General features: G+C 41.1%; 1 protein-coding gene across 2 annotated transcripts in view; it reads right to left on the reverse strand.

Moving 5' to 3' along the window:
• Nucleotides 1-20,415, reverse strand: part of LOC311112393 (SLAM family member 9-like) — a 62,439-nt gene extending 42,024 nt beyond the window's left edge. The window contains exon 1 of one of the 2 annotated variants that reach the window (XR_014610869.1): nucleotides 20,261-20,323. Coding sequence is in view for 1 of the 2 variants with exons in the window: in XM_084155503.1 (XP_084011629.1) it covers nucleotides 20,261-20,330 (70 nt within the window). In the remaining variant the exon portion in view is untranslated. Of the gene's footprint in view, nucleotides 1-20,260 lie in introns of both variants that reach the window. The other variant, XM_084155503.1, reaches the window with a different exon arrangement.
• Between the last annotated feature and the right edge of the window lie 3,917 nt (nucleotides 20,416-24,332).

Raw genomic sequence — 24,332 nt, forward strand, 5'->3', positions numbered from 1 at the left:
AAATGTAATGATCATTATCACAAGAGTGATAAGAGGAAGGAATTTGATGGAAAATGTTATGTTTGTAGATCAGATCAATGCTGCTTTTCTAATAACCAATTGGAATGTGTTCATACAGGTGACTGATTGAACGTGCCTGGAGGAATCCTCACTATCAGTTTAAGCAATTTGGCAGTATGCCCAGAACATTGTTTTGAGAACGAAAGATATCTCAGTTTCAAGGTCTCAGCTTGGAGAGAGGATGCCTAGTGAGGTATTGGTCTGTCACATGCATGAACCAAACGTTGATGATGAATTAATTATGAATAATGAATAAGCTAAATCATGCAAATATTACTTGTCTGTGTAAGTATATAAGAGAACTAACGGGACTACCCTGTTGGAGCTCCTGATCAACATGTGTACTTGGTGCATTGAGTTGGTTGGATCCTCTCCAGCGAGCTGATAATAAAGGATGATTCATTTCATATTGACTTCAGGTGTCCCTGGTGGTAATTTCCATGACATGGTGTTGAATTTCCACGACAGTATGATTATTGTCACATAGTATGTATTCGAGATACGAAACAGCAAATTACTAATCTTCGTTTAATTAAGAAGATACATTTTTTAAAGTTCTCTCCTCAAGGGTTTTTACATGACATGTTCTACTCTGATTTAGCCACTGTCTCCTGTATTCCTGATCCTGAGTTGGCTCTAGAAAATGTATCCTCCATATTTATTTATCTGGCTGATAAACACACCCCTTTTAAACAATTCAGAGTGAAAGATAGATCTAACCTTGGTTTAGTTATCTGAGCTCAATCAGATGAGAAATCAGGCCTGGGCCAAAGCAAGGAAAACTGACTCTGGAGTGGACAGGTAATTTTTCTAGACCATTAATAAAACATGTGTACTATATTGATTAAGAAAGCTAAATCAAGTTACTTTTCAAGCTCTCTCTGACTCTGCTGGTGATCTTTCTAAATTTTGGAAAACAGTAAATGCACTGAAGCGTACAAATTCCTCTTCTTCCCTGCCTATGCAAGTTCTGTCTGACTCTGGCATCATAACTGAGAAGAAGGGGATAAGTGATGCTTTTAATCATCATTTTATCTTGGCAGGCTTTTTATTTGAGAGAAACTGTGGTTTAATGAACCCTAATCAGTCAATCGACTTCTCTGCCCTCTGCCAGCCTCTAGCTGACTTGATGATTAACACATCCACGTCTAGTGAATCTTTGTTTTCATTTCAGCAATTTACTATCTGTGGTGTGCTAGATGCCTTGCTTAAGATTGATGTAAAAAAAAAGTGGTGGCCCGTGTTACCTAAATAATGATCGCCCTACTTCTAAACTTTCTCGCCTAGCTAAAATATTAGAATCCTTGATTAATTCTCAGCTAAGATCTTTCTTGTCTTTGAAATGTATAAATGATGTGGTTCATTGTGTCGCTAAAAGGCAACATTGAGCTGCCCTCCTTATTGACCTGTCAAAGGCTTTCGACACAGTTGATCACCCACTGCTAATTCAGAGGCTTTCCTCAATTGACATTTTACATTTTACATTTTAGTCATTTAGCAGACGCTCTTATCCAGAGCAACTTACAGTTAGTGAATACATCTTTTTATTAGTATTTTAAAATTTTTATTAAAACATTTTTTTTTTTTTTTTTTTTTTACCTAGACCAGGCTGCATGTAAATGTTTTAAATATTACTTGACAGATAGAACTCAATGTGTATCTACTGATGGTGTTAAATCAGCTTTCCTGCATATTACGAAAGGTGTCCCGCAGAGGTTGATTTTGGGTCCTGTAATTTTTACTGTATACATTAACAAAATGAACTTGTCTGTAAAAAAAATTTTACCTGCACTTTTGTGTATGTTATTGCCCCCACAGTTGACCAGGCTCTATCATTACTACAGTCAGCCTTCATTGAATTACAGAAAAACTTTATTGATCTGCAGGTAAAACTAAGTATATGTTGTCTTCTAGAGCGCATAAAAATAACTCAGAAGATTTAAGCATATGTAATAATAATATGCCATTTAGCAGACGCTTTTATCCAAAGCGACTTACAGTCATGCGTGCATACATTTTTGTGTATGGGTGGTCCCGGGGATCGAACCCACTACCTTGGCATTACAAGCGCCGTGCTCTACCAGCTGAGCTACAGAGGACCATGTACTTTGGATGGTGTCCATATTGATCGTGTCCCTGCTTGCAAGTATCTGGGCATCTGGATAGATGAAAAGCTGTCTTTTAAAAAGCATATTGACGAGTTCATTAAGGGCGGCAGGTAGCTTAGTGGTTAAGAGCGTTGTGCCATTAACCGAAAGGTCGCTGGTTGTAATCCCCAAGCCGACTAGGTGAAAAATCTGTCGATGTGCCCTTGAGCAAGGCACTTAACCCTAATTGCTCCTGTAAGTTGCTCTGGATAAGAGTGTCTGCTAAATGACTAAAATGTAAACCAAGAATAAAATTGGTCTTCTGCTATAGAAATTGGTCCTGCCTCTCGAGAAAGCAGATTATTCAGTCGACGTTCCTATCGACATCATCTATTTGAATGCAGCTGCTACGTCATTAAAGCCATTAGATGCAGTTTATCATAGCGCACTATGCTTTATTTAGGGCGACAGTTTTAGCACTCATCACTGCATTCTATACCAGAAAGTTGGTTGGCCCTCTTTGATGTCACATATGTTGACACATTGCTATGTTTTCATTTATAAAGCCCTTTACAAAAAGTTCCACTGTACCTAACATCATTACTAAACTTTAGACATATGAGTTACCAAACCCGGTCTCAGGGATGGCTAACCCTGGAAATTCCTTTGGTCTCTACTGAGTTAGGTAAATCAGCTTTTAGCTTTTTTGCACCTTATTTGTGGAACAATCTTCAAAATGTTCTGAAATATTATGTTTTGGTGCCTCTAGGCCAATTCAGAATGCTGATTGAGGACCTTTTTACTGATTAATGTCTTTGTTTTTTATGACTGTGTTTTTCTTTCAGCTTGCATTTTTTATTAATGTTTTAATGTGTGTATTTTCTGTAATTGATGTAATTCATGGCTCATCTGTAAAAGAGACCTTGGTCTCAATATGACTAACTGATAAAATAAAGGTTAAAAATAAAAATAAAAAATCAGTACACTCTTTGAAAAAAAAGGATTCTTCGGCTGTCCCCATAGGAGAACCCTTTGAAAAACCCCTTTTGGTTCCAGGTAGAACCCTTTTGGGTTCCATGTACAGTAGAACCCTTTCCACAGAGGGCTCTACATGGAATCCCAAAGAGTTCTACCTGGAACCAAAAAGGGTCTCGTATGAGGACAGCTGCAGAACCCTTTTGTCTAAGAGTGTAGGCTGGTAAAATAGGTCCAGATCTTTAATAGTTGTTTATTAAATTGACATGTTCCACACATTTTTCTTAGCTTATTTGCTATTTCTCTGATGGTAGCCTCCCTTTTTTATGTGATAAAACTTTTATTTCCCCTACACCAAAGTAATTGCTGTGGAATGTATAGATTTTTTTTTATTTCACCTTTATTTAACCAGGTAAGCCAGTTGAGAACAAGTTCTCATTTACAACTGCGACCTGGCCAAGATAAAACAAAGCAGTGCGATAAAAACAACAACATCACAGAGTTACATATGGAATAAACAAAACAGTCAATAACACAATAGAAAATCTATATACAGTGTGTGCAAATGTAACTAAGTTTCCCCCAACATCAGACACCCCCTAACTTCGGACACTCTCTAGCAGTTGGAGGACTAAATCACCTCGAGTTCAACATTTAAATGGACTGGAAAATAACGGTACGTTTTGCGGCTAAAGACACCCTTCTAGCTAGCTGACCACTGATTTTCATTACAATTTTTGTAAGTTAATTTAGGTTTTGAGAGTTTTCAAAAAACGTTATATACATACACATTTTGTGGGACACGCTGTATATTGTAAAATTTGACTGCGCGACAGACCACACCTCATTTAATATCCAACTTTTTACCTCTGAAATATAGCTAACGGACTTTCTAATGTTGCTAGCTTAATTGCTAAATGTTGATAGAACTGCTAAGTAAGCAAAAAGGAAAGAAATGGTAAGATAATACATATCACGAAAACAGCTGAATGTTGTCAAGCTTGACCTTTTCAATTGGAGTCCTTTGACGGGGGCGTTTTACACAATCTGCAAAAATTAATTTTGAACTTTGAACCAGTAACCTTTTGACACCTATCACTGTTGGCTATGTTTAATCTTACAACAGCTACATATAGGCAGTATTTAGTCTAATGTTAGAATGTATGCATCAATATTAAACTAATTGGGACACACATTTTCATTACAGATAACATCAAACAAAAAACGTGGGTACACTTTCAGTTATTGTGAAAACTTTCATCACTTTTCAATGCCTTAGCTTTGAAATGTAAATGTTTATAAATATTCAGATTGAGTTATCTTTCTAAAATGTACAGTGGGGAAAAAAAGTATTTAGTCAGCCACCAATTGTGCAAGTTCTCCCACTTAAAAAGATGAGAGAGGCCTGTAATTTTCATCATAGGTACACGTCAACTATGACAGACAAAATGAGAGAAAAATCCAGAAAATCACATTGTAGGATTTTTTATGAATTTATTTGCAAATTATGGTGTAAAATAAGTATTTGGTCAATAACAAAAGTTTCTCAATACTTTGTTATATACCCTTTGTTGGCAATGACACAGGTCAAACGTTTTCTGTAAGTCTTCACAAGGTTTTCACACACTGTTGCTGGTATTTTGGCCCATTCCTCCATGCAGATCTCCTCTAGAGCAGTGATGTTTTGGGGCTGTCGCTGGGCAACATGGACTTTCAACTCCCTCCAAAGATTTTCTATGGGGTTGAGATCTGGAGACTGGCTAGGCCACTCCAGGACCTTGAAATGCTTCTTATGAAGCCACTCCTTCATTGTCCGGGCGGTGTGTTTGGGATCATTGTCATGCTGAAAGACCCAGCCATGTTTCATCTTCAATGCCCTTGCTGATGGAAGGAGGTTTTCACTCAAAATCTCACGATACATGGCCCCATTCATTATTTCCTTTACACGGATCAGTCGTCCTGGTCCCTTTGCAGAAAAACAGCCCCAAAGCACGATGTTTCCACCCACATGCTTCACAGTAGGTATGGTGTTCTTTGGATGCAACTCAGCATTCTTTGTCCTCCAAACACGACGAGTTGAGTTTTTACCAAAAAGTTATATTTTGGTTTCATCTGACCATATGACATTCTCCCAATCCTCTTCTGGATCATCCAAATGCACTCTAGCAAACTTCAGACGGGCCTGGACATGTACTGGCTTAAGCAGGGGGACACGTCTGGCACTGCAGGATTTGAGTCCCTGGCGGCGTAGTGTGTTACTGATGGTAGGCTTTGTTACTTTGGTCCCAGCTCTCTGCAGGTCATTCACTAGGTCCCCCCGTGTGGTTCTGGGATTTTTGCTCACCGTTCTTGTGATCATTTTGACCCCACGGGGTGAGATCTTGCGTGGAGTCCCAGATCGAGGGAGATTATCAGTGGTCTTGTATGTCTTCCATTTCCTAATAATTGCTCCCACAGTTGATTTCTTCAAACCAAGCTGCTTACCTATTGCAGATTCAGTCTTCCCAGCCTGGTGCAGGTCTACAATTTTGTTTCTGGTGTCCTTTGACAGCTCTTTGGTCTTGGCCATAGTGGAGTTTGGAGTGTGACTGTTTGAGGTTGTGGACAGGTGTCTTTTATATTGATAACAAGTTCAAACAGGTGCCATTAATACAGGTAACAAGTGGAGGACAGAGGAGCCTCTTAAAGAAGAAGTTACAGGTCTGTGAGAGCCAGAAATCTTGCTTGTTTGTAGGTAACCAAATACTTATTTTCCACCATAATTTGCAAATAAATTCATTAAAAATCCTACAATGTGATTTTCAGGAAAAAAAAATCTCAATTTGTCTGTCATAGTTGACGTGTACCTATGATGAAAATTACAGGCCTCTCTCATCTTTTTAAGTGGGATAACTTGCACAATTGGTGGCTGACTAAATGCTTTTTTCCCCCACTGTACCACACCAGACTGTCACGATCATCGGAGGAAGTGGACCAATGCGCAGCGTGATAAGTGAACATACTTTATTTCTAAATGATCACCACACGAACAAAACAACAAACGATACGAAACGTGAAGTCCTTGGTTACAATCCAAACCATACGGAACAAGATCCCACAACACACTGTGGAAAACAGGCTGCCTAAGTATGGTTCCCAATCAGAGACAACAAGCAACAGCTGATACACGTTGCCTCTGATTGAGAACCACACCGGCCAACATAGAAACAAAAGAACTAGATAATAACCCTAGCACACAAAACACATAGAAACTACACACCCTGGCTCAACATAACAGAGTCCCAGAGCTGGGGCGTGACACAGACCCGTCACTCAGATAGACAGTGCAGAGAAACTGGCCGAGTCGGCTGTCTCTATTGCTGCTACGGCTGTAGTGGGAGGTCATGTTAATGATGTGGACGGAGATGGTTTGGAGTTGCGCAATACTCAGCAGCAGTGTGCTAGATTGCCCAATTCATAGATGCTGCTGTCTCTCCCGTCAAGCCTGATTCATTTAACGGACGGACAGGCAGATGATATTGTGAGGCTATTACACAGCTTTCCATGTCTTTTTAATGATGTTCCTACATGCACAAATGTGTTAGAACATGACATTAATGTTGGAAACGCTGCACCTATCAAGCAACATGCTTATCGTGTCAACGTCTCTAAAATAAAGATAATGAGGGATGAGGTCGGTTATTTGCTGGAGAATAACCTGGCTATGCCAAGTTCAAGTCCTTGGAGTTCTCCGTGCATTCTGGTTCCTAAACCTGATGGGACATCCAGGTTATGTACGGACTATCGAAAAGTCAATGCTGTCAAAGTGCCCGACTCGTTCCCGTTACCCAGACTGGATGACTATATTGACACTGTTGGTGCTGCTACTTATGTAACCAAACTAGATCTTCTAAAAGGTTACTGGCAGGTGCCGTTAACCTCACGTGCCTCCGACATCTCTGCCTTTGTGACCCCAGACTACTTCCTACAATATGCTATCATGGCATTTGGGATGCGGAACGCACCAGCCACTTTCCAACGCCTGGTTAACACAGTATTGGCTGGAGTTCCTAATTGTAGTGCTGACCTTGATGATCTGGTAATTTATTCAACTGAGTGGTCTGATCATGTTAACACTCTAAGGATAGTGTGTGAACGTCTAGCAGCCGCTTCTCTAACCCTGAACTTAGCAAAGTGCGAGTTTGGGAAGGCCACTGTTACTTATCTCGGTAAACAGGTCGGCCATGGTCAGGTGCGCCCGGTAGATGCCAAGGTCTCAGCTATAAACGCATTTCCCGCACCTACCACCAGAAGAGAGCTACGCCGTTTTTTAGGGATGGTTGGCTACTACCATAGTTTCTGTAAAAATGTCTCTGCGGTAGTTGCTCCATTAACGGATTTGCTCAGTCCGGCAAGAAAATGTGTATGGTCTGAAGATTGTCGTACTGCTTTCAACACTGCTAAAGCACTCTTATGTAGTACCCCTGTTCTTGCTGCGCCAGATTTTGAACGGCCGTTTAAACTGGAGGTAGATGCAAGTGCCAGAGATGCTGGTGCTGTGTTACTGCAGCCGGACCACAGTGGAGTGGACCATCCTGTCTGTTATTTTTCTCGGAAATTTAACAAATGTCAGACAAACTATTCCACCATTGAGCAAGAAGCTCTAGCTTTGTTATTAGCTCTGCAGTACATTGAAGTTTATGTTGGTTCCAGTGCATTACCAGTGATAGTGTATACTGACCATAGCCCCTTAGTTTTTCTCCACCGGATGTACAACCAGAACCAACGCCTTGTACGTTGGGCACTTGTAGTACAAAATTATAATTTGGAGATCCGCCACAAAAAGGGGTCGGATAATGTGTTGGCAGATGCTTTGTCTCGTGTTTAAAGAACTAGGTTTTCTTTGTTATGCCGTCAGGATGCGGTTGATCTTTGGATTTTGGGTGTTGTGATGGTACGTGTGTCGCAAACCCTTGTGGTTTGCTCTTTTAAGGGTGGGAGTGTTACGGATACAGGTATCCTGTGTGTGTTTTTGTGTTTTTCCTCTCCTTATGCCCTAATCACAGGTGTCCTTTATGTTCCTGATTGGTGGTCGTTGGGGTGTCCCACCTGTCCGACATCCGTTTGGCTGCTGATTGCTGAGGTGGACCAATCAGTGGACATCCCTCTGTGTTGCAGCACCTGTTTCTGGTTTTTCACTTACACCTCCCATTGTTTTAAAAGCCAGTCAGTTGTGTTTGTTGAAAGAGACTATTGCCGTATGTGAGTATGGATACTGTGGTGTCCTGTGTTTTGTGTACTCACTCATTTGCTGGTTACTCTGTTTGGTAACTTTGTGTGTTTCTGGGAAAAGGGGGATTGTCTAAAAACACTAGTTAGACCTGAGCGGACCACCCACTGTAATTTTTTTATGATTAGCAGTAGTTTAGCGGTTCTGGAGGCATGCAAGATCAGTTAAGTTTTTTTTTTTACATTATTGTTTCATTTCTTGGGTCCTGCTCAGCCCTTTTTCCCAAACCTTTACTGTGTGTTAAAAATAAACATCTTGTGTTTGACGGTAGTTTATGGTTGTCTGTGTATTTTTTTGTTCTCACTGTTTCCATGTCATGATACTAATTTGCATGAATTATGTTACGGGTCTCTGTTCCATCCACCCTAGACTTTTAAAGCCACAGGGTTTTAACACTCAGTCTCAAATCTCTGGAAGACTGAAAAAGGTTTCCCTCAAGAATTTCCCTGTATTTAGCGCCATCCATCATTCCTTCAATTCTGACCAGTTTCCCAGTCCCTGCTGATGAAAAACATCCCACAGCATGATGCTGCCACCATGCTTCACTGTGGAGATGGTATTCTTTGGGTGATGAGAGATGTTGGGTTTGCGCCAGACAGACACAAGCTCAATTTTAGTCTCATCTGACCAGAGTACCTTCTTTCATTTGTTTGGGGAGTCTCCCACATGCCTTTTGGCGAACACCAAACGTGTTTGCTTATTTATTTGTTTAAGCAATGGCTTTTTTCTGGCCACTATTCCGAAAAGCCCAGCTCTGTGGAGTGTATCCTATGGACAAACACTCCAATCTCCGCTGTGGAGCATTGCAGCTCCTTCAGGGTTATCTTTGGTTTCTTTGTTGCCTCTCTGATTAATGCCCTCCTTAACTGGTCCGTGAGTTTTGGTGGGCGGCCCTCTCTTGGCAGGTTTGTTGTGATGCCATATTTTTCAAATTTTTAATAATGGATTTAATGGTGCTCCGTGGGATGTTAAAGGTTTCGGATATTTTTTTATAACCCAACCCTGATCTGTGCTTCTCCACAACTTTGTCTCTGACCTGTTAGGTGCCTTGGTCTTCATGGTGCCGCTTGCTTGGTGGTGCCCCTTGCTAAGTGGTGTTGCAGACTCTGGGGCCTTTCAGAATGGTGTATATATACTGAGATCATGTGACAGATCATGTGAGACTTAGATTCCACACAGGTGGACTTTATTTAACTAATTATGTGACTTCTGAAGGTAATTGGTTGCATCAGATCTTATTTAGGGGTTTCATAACAAAGGGGGTAAATACGTATGTACGCACCACTTTTCTGTCATTTATTTTGTAGAATTATTTGAAACAAGTTATTTTTTTCATTCCACTTCACCAATTTGGACTATTTTGTGTATGTCCATTACATGAAATCAAAATCAATTTAAATGATAGGTTGTAATGCAACAAAATAGGAATAACGCCAAGGTGGATGAATACTTTTGTAAGGCACTGTAAATAATAAGGTAGTTCTGTTTTTTTATTTTTAATAAATTAGCAACATTTCTTAAAACCTGTTTTTGCTTCGTCATTATGGGGTATTGTCTGTAGATAGATGAGGATTTGTATTTATTTAATACATTTTAGAATAAGGCTGTAACGTAACAAAATGTGGAAAAAGGGAAGTGTTCTGAATACTTTCCGTATGTACTGTATATCAATAACCCAGTATTAACAACCCAACCTTTCTCTTTTTAAAGAAAACAACCCAAGTGACCCAATGCCTGCAAGCCAGCAAATGGGTCATCCAAACAACCCAGCATTAAGCATGTACCATCCTTTTTTAGTTTAGAAAACAATCTCTCCGAAGAAGCGACAGTTACAGGGATGGTAAAAAAGGCTGGTAAAAACAGCTTGATTGCCGTAGCATCATCAGGGCAACTGGGCAGAAGGGAGTTGTGCTTCAATTACAGCAATTCTGTGACATCTTTAATCGAGCCTCCCATTCTCCTTAATTTCTGGCTTCAACACATTACGGAAAGAGATTAACTGTATAGGAAGGAATCTCTGGAGACAGGTCGTCTGGATACTGGACAGCCAATAAATTCACAGATGCAAACAGATCATCATCTTTAGCAGACAACAACAGTTCTTGAGGGCTTGAACAAAAAAGGATTTTGCGATTTCGTTCATCCTCGTGAACCGGTGTTTGAGTTATGAGGTTGCAATATCAACAGCTTGTTATCTTTGGTATATCTTGGCAAGCATCATTCAAGACTGACTTTAAATTGTGTGCTGCGCAATGGACATATAATGCACAATGTCTCAGGAAAGACTGTCTGGGTTGGCAATACTCATTATAGAAAACAGTCGGGCCCGCAAACGGGACCTACGGGCCGTGGTGAAAACAATTGCACACAAAAAAGGAGGACTTCAGGACACCAGAGGAGTCTCAAGTTGGATATAATTTAATTTACCTTCAATATTTCATCCCATTTGTGTAGGGTATTAGCCAGACAACACCCGCTGAGTTTAACATTAAATAGTGGGTGAATTTATCCTCAAGCCGACTATTTGTTTTCCTCATTGTTAGGCTATTTGATATATATAATGTTGATAAAATGTTTATAAATAGCAGCTAAATGTGGTATATAGCTATTGTACTGTCCTCAAGGTGTATGCAACCATAATTTGACAGCCAGCCAAACTCCAATCAAGAACTGAACCAGAGTCAGGGATAGGCTTTCCATAAACCTCCAGTTTTATAGTTAAAACTGTAACAATACAGAAAAATGAAATTATTGGAGCAGCTCAGACTTAATGGCAATATAAATATGCAACGGAGTCTAACTGATGTTTCATAGTCGCATAGTGAACAATACAATACTTGACCAACACTGTACATAGAAAACTTAGGTATTCTGCTTGAATATGGTTCTAAACAGGATTAGTATCTAAATAACATGTAAGCTAACTTAAGTGTGAATAGAAATCACATGTAGAGAGAAGCTAGCTGCAAAACAGCACTTAACAAGCAGGCTAGGCTAGCGAGGGAATACTTGTAATCGATTTAACTAAAAACTGAGAATTAAAACATGACCTGCAGAAAATACAATACTAAAAGATGAACATCTTAGAATTTATTTGTACTAACAGGCAATGTTTTACGAAGGCTTAACAAGTAGGATGCAGAAGATAAACAGCAGTATTAAGTTGCTCTTTTCCAACAATGAGTCTGAACTGCATAATTTTCTATTTCCTGTTTTACCACCAACAAAGAAGTAGCAAAGCATAGTACACTTTAGCTGCGGCTACATAAAACAGCCACTGGATGGCGCCAAATCAAAAGGCGCTTGGCCAAAAGAATAGAAGGCAGTCTGGTATCTGAAAGAGGCCACTATTAATTAACGCTACACACATACCTCAAAGACTAGCAAACCCTCAGTCTTCTTTGGCTAAAAGGAGTATGACCTCTGAGACGGGTCTCAGGAACTTCTTAGTGGTCCCCTGAGCAGTAATCTTGAGCTCCACTTTGCGCACCTTACTGTCACTGCTGGTGAAGGTGGAAGTGACCAGTGCCACGGGCCACTCATTGCGGGTGACTCGATTGTCTTTTAAAAGCACCAGATCTCCCTCTTGTAGGTTGCGGTGAGCTTGGTTAGGTTTGTACAGGAACACTGGTCCCATACTGGTGAGCTGGGAAGCAGGATCCGACCTTGAGGTGTGGTCGGCAGGATTGTGTTCTGTGGGCACGTAGTGCCGCTGCTTAGGGTGTGTTGATTGACGGATGCGTTGGACTCTGTTGTGCACATACACGTAGAAGCGTTTATTCTCATTGTATATGTATCCCAAGACTACTTTACTGTCGCAGTAGAAGTTAACAATGGCTGGTTTGAGGACTATTTAGTCTAGGATGAGCTCTGTCATTTCTACTGCCAACACTGCTCCACGTAATTCGAGGCGGGGTATGGGAGGGAGTTGAGAAGGAGTTCTTAGTGTAAGTGTGTGGGATATGGAGCTTCTTCAGATCCTGTAGTGAGTCCCTCCATGCTTCCCATTCTTTTCGGCTTTTCTTCAGGGGGTGGTGAATCCCAGTCACAAGTGTCTGAGGAGAGTTCCTTCAGTATGGCTCTGCCCTGTATGGTTATTGGCGCTACCAGGCCGAGAGGGTCGAAGAGGCTGTTTACCATTGACAGGACTCCACGTCGTGTGAATGGTTTGCTGCTGACTGATACCCTGAAGGTGAAGGTGTCTGTTTCTATTTACCAGCATAAACCAAGACTACATTGCATGGGTGTGGTTTCTCCTCGGAGACCTACATCTTTTACACCCTTGGCATGGTCTTCTGGGTAACTGCCTCCATCACAGTCGCACTGTTTGATGCAATCTTGTGCAGTCATAGGTTTGACTCTGCAAGCGATGCTTGTGTTCTCCGTAGCAGGTCGATGGCCTCTGTGTATGTGGGCAGAGACTTGAGCCCATCATCCACATAAAAATGTCTCTCCACGAACTATCAAGTGTCTGCTCCGTGGTCTTGCTCACAAAACATATTGCATGTAACAAACAGCTACATGACCAACAGCATGGTCAAGCAAGTTAATGTTTCCGACATTTTCGGGCTACTAAACAACTATTGATTTAGAACCACAGAGAGTTACCACAAGTCCCAAAGAAAACAGGCGATGTCTCCACTATTCCAGCACCATTTCAACTTCAACATTTCAAAATCATCTAATCACCTATTCTTAATCTAGTATAGTGACAACTAAAATATGCTTGCTGTTCTAGGCTGCCTGGCCTCCCCTCAGGAGACTAAAAAGATTTGGCATGGGTCCTCAGATCCTCAAAAAATTCTACAGCTGCACCATCGAGAGCATCCTGACTGGTTGCATCACCGCCTGGTATGGCAACTGCTTGGCCTCTGACCGCAAGGCACTACAGAGGGTAGTGCGTACAGCCCAGTACATCACTGGGGCAAAGCTTCCTGCCATCCAGGACCTCTATACCAGGCGGTGTCAGAGCAAGGCCCTCAAAATTGTCAAAGACTCCAGCCACCCTAGTCATAGACTGTTCTCTCTGCTACCGCACGGCAAGCGGTACCGGAGTGCCAAGTCTAGGTCCAAAAGACTTCTCAACAGCTTCTACCCCCAAGCCATAAGACTCCTGAACAGCTAATCATGGCTACCCGGATTATTTGCACTGCCCCCCCACCCCATCCTTTTTACGCTGCTGCTACTCTGTTAAGTATTTATGCATAGTCACTTTAACTCTACCCACATGTACATATTACCTCAACTACCTCAACTAGCCGGTGCCCCCGCACATTGACTCTGCAACGGTACCCCCCTGTATATATAGCCTCCCTACTGTCACTTTATTTTACTTCTGCTCTTTTTTTCTCAACACTTTTTTTGTTGTTGTTTTATTCTTACTTTTTTGTTTAAAATAAATGCACTGTTGGTTAAGGGCTGTAAGTAAGCATTTTACTGTAATGTCTGCACCTGTTGTATTCTGCGCATGTGACCAATACAATTTGATTTGATTTGATTTGATTTGAAAATGCTTGCTGACTAGCCTAACTAACTTTCATTGGCAACGATGAGCCTGGCCAGCTAGTTAACGTTATTCTATAGGTCTACTACATCTAGCTAGCTACATGTTGGACTTCCATCCTCTCAGGCCAGGAGCACAATGTATGAATTTATGGTTGGATCAGAATTGCTGTTATAATCATTGGCAGTACTGAGAATTATGCTAAGTTAAACCACAAGTCCTAATCTCTATCTCCATCCATGGCTAATTTAGGAAAGGGATGATTTTAGCTAGCTAGCTAGCCACCGGAGGACAAATACACAAAGAGATGCAACAACTCAAGTTTTCTGTCAATGATGTCTAGACAGGCCTACATTATTTTGTTTCTTTTTTTGGTTATTCTTTTGGGGAATATTGTCTTCCCTTGGCATCCATGAATACACGGCCTTGCACCAAACATATTTTACAATCTGCAATGAATGAATTTCCAACTTTAATTAGGCTACCAAACAAGTAGGCCACTAATTAAACTATATATACAAAAGTATGTGGACACCCCTTCAAATTAGTGGATTCGGCTATTTCAGCCACACTCGTTGCTGACAGCTGTATAAAATCGAGCACACAGCCATGCAATCTCCATAGACAAACATTGGAAGTAAAATGGCCTTACTGAAGAGCTCAGTAACTTTCAACGTGTCACTGTCCTAGGGTGCCACCTTTCCAACAAGTAATTTCTGCCCTGCTAGAGCTGGCCCGGTTAACTGTAAGTGCTGTTATTGTGAAGTGGAAACGTCTAGGAGCAACAACGGCTCAGCTGTGAAGTGGTAGGCCACACAAGCTCACAGAACGGGACCAGCGAGTGCTGAAGCGCGTGCATGTAAAATGTGTCCTCGGTTGCAACACTCACTACCGAGTTCCAAACTGCCTCTGTAAGCAACGTGAGCACAAGAACTGTTCATCGGGAGCTTCATGAAATGGGTTTCCATTGCCGAGCAGCCGCACACAAACCTAAGATCACAATGCGCAATGCCAAGCATCGGCTAGAGTGGTGTAAATCTCGCCGCCATAGGACTCTGGAGCAGTGGAAACGCGCTCTCTGGAATGATGAATCACGCTTCACCATCTGGCAGTCCGACGGACGAATCTGGGTTTGGTGGATGCCAGGAGAACACTATCTGCCCTAATGCATAGTGCCAACGCTAAAGTTTGTTGGAGGAGGAATAATGGTCTGGAGCTGTTTTTCGTGGTATGAGCTAGACCCCTTAGTTCCAGAGAAAGGACATCTTAAACTACAGCATACAATGAAATTCTAGACAATTTTGTGCTTCCAACTTTGTGGCAACAGTGTGGGGAAGGCCCTTTCCTGTTTGAACATGACAATGCCCCCGTGCACAAAGTGAGGTCCATACAGAAATGATTTGTTGAGATTGGTGTGGAAGAACTTGACTGGACTGCACAGAGCCCTGACCTCAACTCCACCGAACACCTTCGGGATGAATTGGAACGCCGACTGCGAGCCAGGCCTAATCGCCCAATATCAGTGCACAACCTCACTATTGCTCTTGTGACTAAATGGAAATAAGTCCCTGCAGAAATATTCCAACATCTAGTGGAAAGCCTTCCCAGAATAGTGGAGGCTGTTATAGCGGCAAAGGGGGGACCAACTCCATATTAATGCCCATGATTTTGGAAGGAAATGTTTGACGTGCAGGTGTCCACATACTTTTGGTTATTTAGTGTAGCTCTTATTTGTATTTGTATTTATTATGGATCCCCATTAGCTGCTGCCAAGGTAGCAGATCCTCTTCTTGGGGTCCAGCAAAATTAAGGCAGTTATACATTTAAAAAACATTACATTACATTCATAACAGATTTCACATCATATTAAGTGTGTGCCCTCAGGCCTCTACTCTACTACCACATATCTTTAACACAAAATCCATGTGTACATGTGTGTATAATGCTTATGGTATCAGTGGCATGTCGTAAGTAAGCATTTCACTGTAATGTCTGCACCTGTTGTATTCGGCGCATGTGACCAATAAAATTTGATTTGGAATTTGATTTGTGCTTGTAAGCATGTGTCTATGTTTGTGTTGCTTCACAGTCCCCCCTGTTCGATAAGGTGCATTTTTATCTGTATTTTTTTAATCTAATTTTGCTGCTGGCATGAGTTACTTGATGTGGAATAGAGTTTCATGTAGTCATGGCTCTATGTAGTTATGTACGCCTCCCATAGTCTGTTCTGGACTTGTTGACTCTGTTGGCATTTCTTGTGGGGTATGCATCGGTGCTCGAGCTGTGCCCCAATAATTTAAACAGACAGCTCGGTGCATTCAACATGTCAATACGCTCACAAATACACGTAGTGATGAAGTCAATCTCTCCTCCACTTTGAGCCAGGAGAGATTGACTTGCATATTATTAATGTTAGCTCTCTGTGTACATCCAAGGGCCAGCCGTGCTGCCCTGTTCTGAGCCAATTGCAATTTTCCTAAGTCCCTCTTTGTGGCACCTGACCACACAACTGAACAGTAGTCCAGGTGTGACAAAACTAAGGCCTGTAGGACCTTCCTTGTTGATAGTGCTGTTAAGAATGCAGCGCTTTATTATAGACAGACTTCTCTCCATCCTAGCTATTGTTGTATCAATATGTTTTGACTATGACAGTTTACAATCCAGGGTTACTCCAAGCAATTTAGTCTCCTCAACTTGCTCAATTTCCAAATTAATCATTACAAAATTTAGTTGAGGTTTAGTGAATGATTTGTCCCAAATACAATGATTTTAGTTTTTGAAATATTTAGGGCTAACTTCTTCCTTGCCGCCCATTCTGAAACTAACTGCAGCTCTTTGTTAAGTGTTGCTGTCATTTCAGTCGCTGTGGTAGCTGACGTGTATACTGTTGAGTCATCCGCATACATAGACACACTGGCTTTACTCAAAGCCAGTGGCATGTCGTTAGTAAAGATTTAAAAAAGTAAGGGGCCTAGACAGCTGCCCTGGGGAATTCCTGATTCTACCTGGATTTTGTTAGAGAGGCTTCCATTAAAGAACACCCTCTGTGTCCTTTTAGACAGGTAACTCTTTATCCACAATATAGCAGGGGGTGTAAAGCCATAACACATCAGTTTTCCAGCAACAGACTGTGATCGATAATGTCAAAAGCAGCACTAAAGTCTAACAAAACAGCCCCCACAATCTTTTTATCATCAATTTCTCTCAGCCAATCATCAGTCATTTGTGTAAGTGCTGTGCTTGATGAATGTCCTTACCTGTAAGCGTGCTGAAAGTCTGTTGTCAATTTGTTTACTGTAAAATAGCATTTTATCTGGTCAAAGTTGACTAAGGGTTGGTAACAGGTTGATTGGTTGGCTATTTGAGCCAGTTAAGGGGGCTTTACTATTCTTAGGCATGGGGAATAACTTTTGCTTCCCTCCAGGCCTGAGGGCACACACTTTCTAGTGGGCTTGAATTGAATATATATATGGCTAATAGGAGTGGCAATATCGTCCGCTATTATCCTCAGTAATTTTCCATCCAAGTTGTCAGACCCCGTAGGCTTGTCAATAATAAAATGTTTCACCCCTTTCACACTTACTTTATGGAATTCAAAATTACAATGCTTGTCTTTCATAATTTGGTCAGATATACTTGGATGTGTAGTGCAGTCACATGATTTCTCAATTTGCAGTACGTTTGCCAATCGGTTGTACAGCCAGACCTATTTGCCATCTCATTTGCTCATTAGCAAATTTAGGCATGACATGCCAGCAACCATATCATTTTTCAATTCCTCATCAATCCACGGGGATTTAACCGTTTTTATAGTCATTTTCGTAATGGGTGCACGCTCATTAGTAAATGGGATAAGCATTTTCATAAATGTGTCAAGTGCAGCGTCTGGTTGCTCGTCATTACACACCACGGACAAACAAATATTCTTCACATTAACAACATAGGAATCACTACTAAACATATTATATGACCTATTGTACACAATATTAGGCCCAGCCTTTCGAACTTTGGTTTTCGTAGATATGGCTACTATATTGTGATCCCTACATCCGATGGATCTGGATACTGCTTTCAATTATTAATTTTTTACATTAGTAAAGATATGATAAATTCATGTTGATTATTTCATTCCTGTACTGTTTGTAACTACCCTGGTTGGTTGATTGATAACCTGAACCAGGTTGCTGGCACTAGTTACAGTTTGAAGCTTTCTCAAGAGTAGGCAGCCTGATGAAAGCCAGTCAGTATTTAAATCACCCAGAAAGTATACCTCTCTATTGATATCACATACTGTACATTATCAGGCATTTCACACATGTTATCCAGATACTGACTGTTAGCACTTGGTGGTCTATAGAAGCTTCCCACCAGAATGGGCTTTAGGTGAGGCAGGTGAACCTGTAGTCATATTACTTCAACAGTATTTAACATGAGGTCCTCTCTAAGCTTTACAGGAATGTATTTCTGAATATACACTGCAACATCGCCCCCGTTGGCATTTCCGTCTTTTCTGTAAATGTTATAACCTTGTATTGCTACCACTGTATCATCAAATGTATTATCTAAGTGAGTTTCAGAGATTGTCAGAATATGAATGTCATCTGTTACTAGCAAATTATTGATTTCATGGACCTTGTTTCTTAAGGTACATATGTTAACGTGGGCTATTTTTAAACCTTTTCTGGGATGCTTGATTATTTTTCTTGTTTTACTGGGAAGCTTAGCAGAGGTAGACATACTCAGGTTATTTTTATTAGTGCAGGGTGAGCTGCACACAGTGGACTTCCTACTAGGGCACACCACCTCAGTGCTAACAGTATTACTCTGGTTCATAAGCATATGATTACTGCATACAATAGCTGTAAGATCAGCAGAGGCATTCCGGGCAGCAAGAGGGACATAAATTAGGTTATTTACATTGTGTCTTCTAACGCCCCTAGGATGATGTACATTTGCTGAACATTATGACAACTCAGCGACACAGTGGTAGGGATTAAATGAGTTGGACTTGAGTCATTGATAAGTCATTGTCTCAACGTGCCTTATAATGCTGTGAAAGGATCCAGGAACCCAAATGATTTGGGTGGATCTCATCCTCCTTATAATACGAGCTTTCTTTCCAGAAGGTATCAAAATTGTCAATAAATGTTACACCGACAGAGCTGCAATAGTCTCGTAGCCAGTTATGGAGGGCTAAAAGTCTGCTGAACCGTTCATTCCACGATTTAGGGAGGGCAGAGGGCCAGATATTATGGGGCGTTTGTTGGTGTCAAGTAGAAACCCAATCAGTTCTTTAAAATCCATGTTCAGCTGTTCTGAGCTGCCCTTCATAATGTCATTTGACCCCACATGAACCATGACAGTATCAATGCTCTTGAATGTCTTCATTCTCAGTTAGGACGTTCAAGTGAGACACTTACACCTTGAAAACCCAGCTTTGTTGTCCCACACGATGAAATTAATATTGAGACACAGAGCAGCATGACCAGAGGAACATCACACTTGTGATGGGCTGACCAGTGACCACATAATCACAGGAAACCACCAACATTTCCTGTTTATAGGGGAACAATCTAACGTCCCATTCGAATGTAGCTTAAATACCACTGAGTTTGAATGTTCATTTTACCTAATGACTTTTAGATATTGATATCCATGAAAGGATTTCTTCATTTTGGGGATGAAGCCATGTCCATTGTCCTTCAATGATTCAACATGGTTGAGGGAATTCCCAAGTCCCAACACCATAAAGGTGCATGTTTTATCACATCCATAGTGTTTAGGCACTGTGAGCCTAAACACAATGAGCCTGTAAGCTCTGTCAGTTTGCAAAAATGCAAATAGAAAGGAAAATGAGTTTCAAATGACTTAATACAGTCTGTCTCAGATAATTATAAAAGGTTGTCAGCCTGTTGTTTCCAAAATATTATTAATCTTTCATATAAGTTAATATATGAATCAAAGTATTGGCATTCTCTGTAGTTGCTGTATAGATTGCAAACTTTTATAGCCTACGCCTCTTTCTTCGCATGAAAGAGCTCTGTTTTAGAATCTACACTCTGTCATTATCTATCCTTTACTGTAAATATTTGTCTAATGACAGGATACAGGAGGATATGAGAGGAACGTTATTTTAAAATGAGTCTTAGCGATTGGCTACACACTGGGGGGAGAGGGGGTTGGGAATGCAGTTTGGGAAAGTCGTATTCGGTCTGTGCTCCACGCACTATGACTGCTAGTCTAGGCTCCCTTGTCAGGAGACACAGCAAACATGCAAAAATAGATAATGTTTAGGCTACTTACCTATCATCTCCCACATACACTTTTAGTTAGTGCAGCAAATCAGTAACAACAAAATAAACATACCATCAATGACAAAATATAGCAGCATGAACATCAGTCTGGCAATCCTTCTCCATCCGAACAAATGGTTCATTGATCTAAGGCTTGAGCTGTTCAGTGGTGTGCACTGCGAAGAACGGGAAAGTTATAGAGAGAATAGACTCAACCAGACCAGCTACCCTCTGTGGTGTATCATTACGCCGATTCTGTTAGTAGTTCTGTTGCGGTTAGTAGATTTGTTGTGTAGTGATGAACCAGAGTGTACTGTAGGTTGTTAAAGACTGCTTTCTAGTGGAGAAATTTGAGAATTTCACTGTTTTTTGTTTTGTTTTTTTAGTCATTTAGCAGACTCTCTTATCCAGAGCGACTTACAGTTAGTGAGTGCATACATTTTCATACTGGCCCCCCGTGGGAGACGAACCCACAACCCTGGTGTTGCAAGCGCCATGCTCTACCAACTGAGCTACACGGGGCCGTGAACTGTGAACTGTTTGCAGTTTGCATCATCTTGTATGGTAGCCTTCTATGTTCTATTATGTGAGATATATACACTGAGTGTACAAAACATTAGGAAAACCTGCTCTTTCCATAACATAGACTGACCAGGTGAATCCAGGTGAAAGCTATAATCCCTTATTGATGTCATGGTCACCTGTTAAATCCACTTCAATCAGTGTAGATGAAGGGGAGGAGACAAGACAGGATTTTTAAGCCTTGAGACATGGATTGTGTATGTTTGTTATTCAGAGGGTGATTGGGTAAGACAAAATATTTAAGTGCCTTTGAACAGGGTATGGTAGTAGGTGCCAGGCACACTGGTTTGAGTGTGTCAAGAACTACAATGCAGCTAGGTTTTTCACACTAACCAGTTTCCCTGTGTGTATCAAGAATGGTCCACCACCCAAAGGACATCCAACCAACTTGACACAACTGTGGGAAGCAATGAAGTCGACATGGGCCAGCATCCCTGTGGAATACTTTCGACACCTTGTAGAGTCCATGCCCCAGTGAATTGAGGCTGTTCTGAGGGCAAAAGCGGGTGCAACTCAATATTAGGAAGGTGTTCCTAGTGTTTTGTACACACAGTGCCTTCAGAAAGTATTTATACCCGTTGACTTTGGTCTTTGTGGTTGAATCTGTGTTTGAAATTCACTGCTCGACTGAGGGACCTTACAGATAATTGTATGTGTGGGGTACAGAGATGAGGTAGTCATTCAAAAATCATGTTAAACACTATAATTGCAAATTATTGCAACTTATTATGTGACTTGTTAAGCACATTATTTTGTCCTGAACGTATTTAGGCTTGCAATAACAAAGGGGTTGAATACTTATTGACTTAAGACATTTCAGCATTAAATGTTTAATTAATTTGTAAAAATGTCTAAAAACATTCCACTTTGACATTATGGGGTGTTGTGTGTAGGCCAGTGACACAAAATCTCAATGTAATACATTTAAATTCAGGCTGTAACACAACAAAATGTGGAAAAAGTCAAGGGGTGTGAATACTTTCTGAAGGAAATGTATAAACAGTGCCTTCGGAAATTATTCAGACCCCTTCACTTTTTCCACATTTTGTTATGTTTCAGCCTTATTCTAAAATGGATTAAATAGTTTTTTTTCCCTTCATCAATCTACACCCAATACCCCATAATGACAAAGTGAAAACAGGTTTTTAGATAAAAAAAAAAGAAAAAAAAAAAGCCTTATTTACAGTATTCAGACCCATTGTTATGAGACTCGAAATTGAGCTCAGGTGCATCCTGTTTCCATTGATCATCCTTGAGATGTTTCTACAACTTGATTGGAGTCCACCTGTGGTAATTTCAATTGATTGGACATGATTTGGAAAGGCACTGTCTATATAAAGGTCCCACAGTTGATAGTGCATGTCAGAACAAAAAACAAGCCATGAGGTCAAAGGAATTGTCCGTAGAGCTCCGAGACAGGATTGTGTCATGGCACAGATCTGGGGAAGGGTATCAAAAAATGTCTTCAGCATTGAAGGTCCCCAAGAACACAGTGGCCTCCATCATTCTTAAATGGAAAAAGTCTGGACCCACCCAGACTCTTCCTAGAGCTGGCCACCCGACCAAACTGAGCAATCGGGGGAGAAGGGCCTTAGTCAGGGAGGTGACCAAGAACCTGATGGTCGCTCTGACAGAGCTCCAGAGTTCCTCTGTGGAGATGGGAGAACCTTCCAGAAGGACAACCATCTCTGCAGCACTCCACCAATCAGGCCTTTATGGTAGTGGCTAGACGGAAGCCACTCCTCAGAAAAGAATGGGAGAAACTCCCCAAATACAGGTGTGCCAAGCTTATAGTGTCATACCCAAGAAGACTCAAGGCTGTAATTGCTGCCAAAGGTAATTGAACAAAGTACTGAGTAAAGGGTTTGAATTGTGTGTAGATTGATGAGGGAAGAAAACCGATTTAATCAATTTTAGAATAAGGATGTAACGTAACAAAATGTAGAAAAAGTCAAGGGATCTGACTTTCCGAATGCACTAGGGTTTCATTCAAGCTTGGGTTCTAAAGACACTGTATGTCATGTACTGTATTTGTTTTCCCCCCACACAACTCCACAACAAAGACGCGAGGCATGGAGGAAGATACTATCCTGTTATCCCAGCATCAGCCTTGGTGGTGTTCCCAATAATCTTTGCAGTGTTCTTCACCATAGGGAGATGGCAACAAAGATAAGATACATTTACTGTAACACAGTTCACTTATCCTGTATGTGTCCCTCAAAAAGAGCTGTATCTGTCTAACCGATTCTGTGTGCATTCATTCTCTCACTTCATAATCTCCAGAGAATCTTTGAATGGTGGATGACCAATCAATCCTTTGAAAAGCAGAGAGCAAAGTTAGTGAGAGAAAGTAGGTTGGTTGAAATTTTAAACCAATGGGCTAGCAACACAACGCTGCTTGGAAGAGTCTTTGTAATCTCCCTGATTTGAGGCTGGGCTGCAGGTGACTGAACAAAGAAAAGGTACCTCAGGAATACGTTTGGGAGGAGCAGCCAGATTGTGGGAGGGTTGGGGGCCTGTGTGGGGTAACCAGAGATCTGTGTGGGTGTGTTGCGTCGGCTAACTCAGCCAGGTGAAACCTAGAAGATTTTACTTGGTAGGGGTGGGTAGAATAAACAAGCTGTGTGGTGGGTTGAAATGTCCCTTGGCAAAGAGCTCATCAACTGCTTTAACGTTTAAATGAATCAGTTACCTTGGCCACAATCAGACATACAGTGCTGAATGTACCATCAACATAATTTTGCATATAACTGTACTGGTCTCTCTAATTCCCTTCATAAGTTAACTTGCTGTATGTTGCAACACAGTAAAAGTAGCATTGTGTATTATTGATTAGCTGTATTACTTGCCATACTGTAGAAATAACTGTTGTAAAGAAAGGTACATCCCAAAATGTGTAATTTTTTATTTCATGAAGACACTTTGAAAAAAAAAAAAATGTCAGTAGGTTGTTGTGGTTGATCTCATGTACTTACATTGAATAGGATATCAAGGTGTTTTGACACTTGAATAGGTTATTCCGGTGTATCTCTAGATCAGGGTTCCCCAAACTCGGTCCCACATAACCCCCAGGGTGCAGGTTTTGTTTTTTGCCCAGGCACTACACAGCTGATTAAAACAATTAAAGCTTGATGATGAGCTGTGTAGTGCTAGGGAAGAAACCAAAACATGAACCTGAGTTTGGGAAACCCGGCTCTAGATGACAGATTGATAAAGCCATCACCTGCTGCTTATCTATTGCATCATATTTTCAAACAGCCTATGAAGTATGATGCAATAGATAGAAAGGAAAACTGCCTGAAGGCCAGGGTATCAGGCCAGGATATTATGTACATTTACAATGAAGGTTACTGAATGTTTATGTCCATTAGAGAGAATGGTAGTTCATGTGTCAAGACAAATAAATGCAGTTCAAAGAAAATGCTATATAAAGTGCAGCTGCTACATCTTTCAATACTGTGGTGGAGTAAATAGCACTGTATTTGAAAGTTATTACGGATGTTGCCTCTATCAGATCAGGGTGGCATGTCTTCTTCTATGACCATGGTGTGGTCCTGATAGAA

The sequence above is a fragment of the Coregonus lavaretus genome (genome assembly GCF_964263955.1).
Source record: "Coregonus lavaretus genome assembly, chromosome: 38".
NCBI lineage: Eukaryota > Metazoa > Chordata > Actinopteri > Salmoniformes > Salmonidae > Coregonus > Coregonus lavaretus.